The following is a 7,198-nucleotide window of genomic DNA, read 5'->3' as shown; positions in this document are numbered from 1 at the left end:
TGCACTTGTACTATCTTATGGAGATCAGAAAATGCAAAGAAGTTTATAGCATTTGAAGATTTCATTTCCTGCTCTTTTCTGAGGAGGCTTTCTGCCATACTGCATTAGGTGTAGGGAATCTTTCATGAACTTAAAATGTCAAAGCTATAGAAGTAGTTTTGGATTGTCTAATTGGTTTTAAGCAAATTATGGGGAACAAAAAGCTTATTATAATATATAACCTTTGAATCTCCATTCTGATTACATTATTGTGAAAGCGATGTATAAGCTTCCAATCAATATGGGCACCTACTTCCTGGCCTGATGATGCACGTCACTATATGCTTCCCTTTTATATTCTCTTATTAGTCCTAACATTAGATGCCAAAATTGTAACCCTTAATCCATAATTTATTATGGCCTCTGAGGGTTTCAATTTTGAAAGTAAAGACTTTTCTTGTCAGTGCTTTTGTTTGATGGGTTCAAAATCATCAAAGTAGAAGGTTGACGCAGATTGAATTGGGTTCTATCGGGTTTCGTGTGACTTGTAATGTGATCAAGTAAGGATGTTATCTGCCATGTGTGTTTGAGGAGGTTAAGCACTAGCAAATTGTGGTGATCTATCCGAATTCGAGTACGCATGTTTAGGTGAGACACATACTTCTTGCTAATTGTCCAGAGCAACAAGGGCAGAAGACATGCCGCTTATCATGCTTATCTGCCATGTGTTTTAAGATATCAGAAAGAAAAAAATAACAAGAAGAAATAAATAAATAAATTGAGTGAAAGATGGACTTAAACAAGTCATTGACTTATTGTTTTTCTTCTAAGTGTTCAAGTGATCTTAACATAAAATTTTATTCAAATATATTTCAGAACATGCTGAAGTTGCTAACATCAGATCTCAAGCATTAATGGGTTCCAATCTCTGTATCATGGAGTGTGAATCACTACATCTTCTTTGCAGATAGTTTTCTGTACTTTACAGAGTGGCCACATGGTTATAGTTACAGGCCATATTTATGATCCACCTTCGCCCTACATGCACAATTAGTTCTCTCTTTGTGTAAAGACGGTTCTTTCTTGCGGCAATGGGCTTGTTGCTCAAGTGGTTAAGAACATCTGCATTCTAGGTCATAGATTCGATTCCCCCCTCCCCCAATATCACTTTGTACCAAAAAAAAAGAAGACGATTCTTGTGAATGTCTACGTAGATTCTAATTCTTGATTGAATATGCTTGACCTAAAAGGAGGGATTATTTTGGGACCAGTTTCTACTCAAGGACAAGATTCACACTGGAAGTTGTATATGTTTAAGCATCTAAGTATAACCTTTATGGGATTGTCCTTGTCTTTATGTTGAACGTGTTGGTCTACACCACATGTGGCCTTAAATATGTTCTTTCACTTTCACTATGTTTCCGCTCATCAAATAAATGTTGATATCCTCCTAAAAGAACATATTGATTCAGGGATTACTGCTAAAATTAAGGTAGACACAATAATACTGTCAAGCTTATTCAATCAAACAGCAGGAACACTAAGCAATGCACATATTTCAATTTCTCTGAGATGCTTCTAACATCACACAGATATAAGGCTTTTAGGTAATAGAAGATAATATATTGCACATCCCGGAAGACATAAAGATCAACTATCACAAAGATATCAATGCCCTTTCGGCCAAGAGTTTGGAAATGCCAAAATCAGATACATGATGAACCACTGAGGTTGAATAACCATGATGCAGATATTCCAACGCTAATGCAACATCTAGCAGTATGTTTAGTCTTTGCAGTAGATCCAAAAAATAGTTGGGAGAATACAACAAATTCTCAAGGCACCCACGAAGCATGCCCTCCAGTATATCTCAAGGCTTTGAAATCAAAATTGGAACAACTTGTAATGATTTTGATGAGAGTTGTGTGGCAGATGTTGCTCAATGTTTCATATTCACAATCAGAAGTCTTTGGATGTTGGAAAGTGTTCCTTTGTTCACAGAACTGAAATCTCCTCCGCCTAGCAACCTACGTGATAAGGTATTGTATTTGCTGGATTTGATGTGTCATGCACATATTCTATTTCATTGAACTATATTATCTAACAACCATAACTGGATTCAAAGTACCCTTTGAAGAGTTGAACAGAAACAAGAAAAAAAACTCTCACATCAGCTGCATTCTGATAGGAAAAATTGAGTGGAACAAGGTTACAACAAGGCCTTTGACTAAACCCTGGTACAAATGGCAAATGAAAACAAATTAACAGTCCATAGATTATTCAGCAACAAATGAAAACCACCAAGAACCATAGGAACCACACATCTAGATTTAGAGCTGCTTAATAAAATGTATATAGTTGTAGAGAACCAGAAACACAATCCTTATTGTTTCAATTAACTCAACTCCATCTGATTTCTATCTTAAGAGCCTTCATGGTGAAGAACATGGAAGCTCTAAATAAGTTCAAGTACATGGGGGCCAAGAACAAGATGACAGAATCTTGACCTCTTTTGGTTCTGTTATAATATGTGCAAATGCAATCGGTACACTTCGCAGACAAATCAGTATAATAATACTCAAACAATTTGGTGAAAAATAAGTATACTAGGACAAAATATGTGTAACCCGCAACCTGCCCAATATGGCTTTGGGCTTGCAGGCTCTACTGTTGGAAGTTTGTGGTTTAGCAATCAAGCATACCTCCCACTCATGCTTTCTGCACTAGACGCTCTGCATCTCCCATTTCAACCTCACCGCTTTGCCATTCTCCTTTATCTTGGAAAAGCATTTCAATTTCTTCTAAAGACTTTCCTTTTGTTTCTGGAACACATGTATGGACAAAAGCAACAGAGAGAGCTGAAATCACTGAAAAAATAAAGAAGGTTCCTGCTACTGTTATTGCTCGAGACACGGAGAGGAAGGACATGGTAATCACACCACTACTAACCCTACTACCAACAGCCCCCAGGGCGGATGCTTGAGCTCGAAGTTTAAGAGGGAAGACTTCAGATGACAAGACCCAACAAATTGGGCCAATTCCTACTGAAAAGAAAGCTACATTTCCACAAACAGTTAATATTGCCAATCCAATTCCCAGTTTTCCATTTCCTGGAAGAGCTAGAGCAAGGCTCAGACCAAATAAACAAGTGGTCATTCCTATTGTGCTCACATAAAGCAAAGGCTTTCTGCCCACTCTATCAATGAGAAAGATGGCTACCAAGATGAACACAGTTTTGGTAAACCCAACAACAACAGTTGCAGCAAGAAGTTGAGTGTTGCCTTTGATCCCAGCATTTTTGAAAATTGTTGGACTATAATACACAGTTGCATCAATACCGGTAATCTGTTGGAAACATTGGATTCCACAACCAGTAATCAGCATTCGACGAACTGCAGGATTAGGATTCAAAATTTCGTTCCATATAGCTTTTGCTTCATACTTTTCAGCATTAGCCATCCCTGCAGCTAATTGTATTTCAGCCAATCTTTCCTCCACATCACTTTCACTCTCATTTGTCTTGGTCAGTACTATTTTTGCTTCTTCAATCCTATTCTGCATCACCAACCACCTTGGAGATTCCGGGATCACAAAAAGAGAAAATCCAAGAAAGACTGAAGGTATGATTCCCACACCAAGCATGACCCTCCAGCTCATATGGACTGGAAGTCCCGAAAAAGCATAGTTTGATATGTATCCAAGAAGGATACCTAGATTTACAAAAATCTCAGGAAAAGATGTAAGAGAGCCTCTGGCTATTGCAGGAGAAATCTCAGCAATGTAAACAGGTGCGATCATGACCCCGAACCCTATCCCCACTCCGGCAAAGAGTCTACCAATCATCAGCACTTCAAAAGAAGGAGCAAGAGCCATTATGAGAGCACCAGTCTGAAAGACAAAGGATGCAAATGCAATTGTCCACTTTCTACCAATGGCATCTGATGTTTTTCCACCTGCTAAACTACCCAATAGGGAGATTATGCTCAAAATTCCAACAAGAAGTTCTTGTTGTACGTCTGTGATTTTTAGATCCTCTTGGATGAACAAAATTGCTCCACTCATAACACCCACATCTGCATGGTGATAAATACACATTATAAACCACGCAGTTGTACAGTAGTACTAAACCCACATTACCAGCTAAGTAAAGGGACATAAATTAGAAAGGTTAAGATTGACTTCAAGAATCCTCTTAAATAAAAACCAAAATCACAATGGATTAGGCCCAGAGAAAAAGCAAAAACAATGGAACAACATATTCTCGAAAGGCGATGACTTTCATTGTCAAAGCAGATTCTTTACTTCATTGTGCTAGTTTCAATTGCTCAAAGCATTTAAAAAAGAATATTGCAAGATGACACTTTTAACTTCAGAGGTGAAATTTGTCACCCTATATTTCTGGAACTTAACCCAAAACATGATATTTCTGTTCACTTGGGTTATCTCAATATGTAAACTAAAATGACTCTTGATCTGCATCCAATTGCGTCCACTTAGATGATCCAACTGTCTTCACGGGCTTGTAACATTTTAATCCAACAAGACAACAAGTGTCTTTTAACAATTAAGTTGAAAACATTCGTAGAAAATTTTACATCTTGCAGAAAAAAGTTCACTAAAACACCAAGTTAAACGTGCACTATATTTGTGCTATATCTATTGTTTATATAAAATGCCAGACAACTGAAGAAGTTGATGGAGTCTGACACATAACTCCAGTTGATTGAGTCTTCACAAAACAAATAGATCGAAAATAAACATATTAAAATAAAGAAAATACATTGAAAACAAAAAAAGAAAAGCAAAATTGAATAAAACCAAAATAGTATATCAAGAATTAAGCAGATCAAGCTGAAAACATATAGATCATGTTGAAGATCAGGTTCAAGTACCAACCGTATCCAAGAAGCACGGAATTGAGAGAGGCGAAGATGGCGCAGGCAAAGACATATTTCCTGGTATTTCGGTTTTTCTTTGTCAATGGAATATCTTCCTCTGTGTCTACAACCTCGGACTCCATTCTCTTGTATTTGGTCTTGCTCCCAAGTGGAAATTCAGAACCAGATACTCCATTCTCAGTAGCATTCTTATTTTCCTCTCCACCCACCAACCCCATCACCTCTTCTCCTTCTCTCTCTAGATATATAGATGTGTCTGTGTGTACAATGTATATAATATATGGGACTCTCTCTCTCTATCTCTATCTCTCTCCTCCTCCTCCTCCTCTGTGCCGTTCCTGTGTGTTGTTATGAGGAGGAAGAGAAAGCGAGGACCTTTATTACGTGGGCAACTGTTGTTTTGAGCTCTTAAGCTGAGACAACTCAATTTTCCAGAGAAGAACAGAGGATTTTCTATGTGTTTTCTCACAGATCTGAAACAGAGGAGGAAGCAGAAACTGAGAAACAGAGGAGGATGTTTTGTTTGGGTAAGAACTAGAATAGAATCCAGCACATATGGTGAGTGAAAGAAAGAAAGAGGTTTTGTACGGACCGACCCGCGTTTCTTACACACATCACGGACATTTTCTCATGTTTATTTTTTTTTTTGTGCGTCTCTTTCCCTTTATTCTCAAGCAAAATAAGGATTCTGCACATTTAAGAAAGGGTTGCTTTTTTTTTTTCTTCTTTAAAATAAATAAAATTTGCATTTTAAAACAAATTTTAAATAAATTGACATTTATATAACTATTTTTCGTTCGGGAATTTATAAAACTATTTATAGACTCTATTTAATTTATTTAGATTTATAAAACTATTGTTTGATCATTTGTCGGCGAGACTTATGGAGGTGGGACAATTAAAAGTCTAAAAATTATCACAGCACATCGTCAAAGCTTTGTTAAAAAAAAGTCATAAAATCAAATTGCATGGACCAGTCAAATTTTATAAAATAAAAAATAAAAAATTTATCTTATTGAAGAGGAAGACAAACCCCTTCAAATCAAGGATAACAATGTCATGTATGGCTCATCTAATTTGGAAGGCAATCTTCTTCAATTCTATCCTTTTTAGAAATCTAACATGAGTACAAAATTTTTAAATTTCTGTTATGTACAAAAGTATGCACATGCATTAATTATTAAAATTCAAAATGACATTGTTTTAGAATGCTGTTATTTTCACCCTTGTCTTATTTTTCTACTGACTTCATCTTTCCACCCACCATGTAAATTTGAAAACACACAATGCTATCTTTCACCCTCCATAGTTCCATATCTTTATATGCATTTTATGGTAAATTAAATTAAAATAAAGTAAAAAATAATACCCAATGTCATCATAGAGATTGACTCAACTTCATATAATTAAAAGATCTCTTTTTTATTTATTTAAATGATCCAACCATGTGGACTAATATGGAAGAATCAATTTCACTTCCTTGTTGTAACCCATCAGAAACCAAAAATTGGTAGCCCAATTTCAAAATGCGATCAAGTTCTCAAGAAGGTTCCAAAAGGGTGGAGTTGCGCTGCGTCATAGGTAGGGAGAGAGATGAGCTGTAATGGGAGGAAGGCAGAAGGATTGCGGAGATGGTGATTTGGGGCTGGGGTAAGTCGGGATGGGAGGTGAGGGAGGGAGAAATACACACATCATAGAATATAATTTAGGTTTTAGCCACAAAAAAATATTTACTTTTGGAAAAAGCCAAAGTTTTTTCAAAAAAGACAAAAAAAACTCTCAACTTTCAAACTAAAGACATGCAAATGTAAAGAATTCCTTAGGAAATCCAAAAATAAATAAGGGTAATTTAGTCCATTTTGGCTTCTTATAAAAAATTTCTCTCTCCTTTGGCCTTTTTCAAAGTCTCCCGTTTGGCCTTTTCCAAAGTCTCCCAACAATGTTTTTAATCATTTGAACTATAAGTCTCTTTCTCGAATAGTATTCTAGATTATTTTTTAAAATTAAATTTATTACAATTAAATTTTAATTTTAAAAAATAATCGAGAATACTATTCGAGAAAGAGACTTATAGTTCAAATGATTAAAAACATTGCCCATTTGACATTGCTTATTTGGGGTGATAAGTGATTTTTTTAAAATTGTTTGAAAGTCCAGCCCGTTTGGTAAACTATGAGAAAATCATTTATTGTTAAAAATTATTGTGAGAGAAAGCTATAAGGGAAAACAGCTAATGAGGTGCTTTCATTTTCTGATTATCCAGGAATTAGGTTCGAAGAGGGGCTGAGTTTAATGATTATGCAGGAATCATTTTCTGATTA

The 7,198-nt window shown here is 35.9% G+C and overlaps 1 protein-coding gene across 1 annotated transcript; it reads right to left on the bottom strand.

The window, feature by feature from the left end:
* On the bottom strand, window positions 1,620–5,812 carry LOC18778666 (probable polyol transporter 4). Its single transcript, XM_007211495.2, has 3 exons — window positions 4,876–5,812; window positions 2,682–4,052; window positions 1,620–2,213 (listed from the first exon to the last, which is right to left on the bottom strand). The coding sequence occupies exons 1-2, from the start codon at window positions 5,093–5,095 to the stop codon at window positions 2,689–2,691; spliced, it is 1,584 nt and encodes a 527-aa protein (XP_007211557.1). The 5' UTR covers window positions 5,096–5,812; the 3' UTR covers window positions 1,620–2,213; window positions 2,682–2,688.

Source organism: Prunus persica, chromosome G4 (assembly GCF_000346465.2).
Source record: "Prunus persica cultivar Lovell chromosome G4, Prunus_persica_NCBIv2, whole genome shotgun sequence".
NCBI classification, from domain to species: Eukaryota; Viridiplantae; Streptophyta; class Magnoliopsida; order Rosales; family Rosaceae; genus Prunus; species Prunus persica.
Note: the sequence above shows the minus strand (reverse complement) of the source record. Positions and strands in the feature narration are given on the sequence as shown.

What these genes read in the sequence shown, in the direction of transcription:
- LOC18778666 (XM_007211495.2), bottom strand. Translation starts at nt 5,095, where the DNA reads ATGGGGTTGGTGGGTGGAGAGGAAAATAAGAATGCTACTGAGAATGGA. An exon ending in TTCCGTGCTTCTTGGATACG is followed by an intron (nt 4,053 to 4,875) that starts GTTGGTACTTGA and finishes ATCACCATGCAG; the next exon opens with ATGTGGGTGTTATGAGTGGA.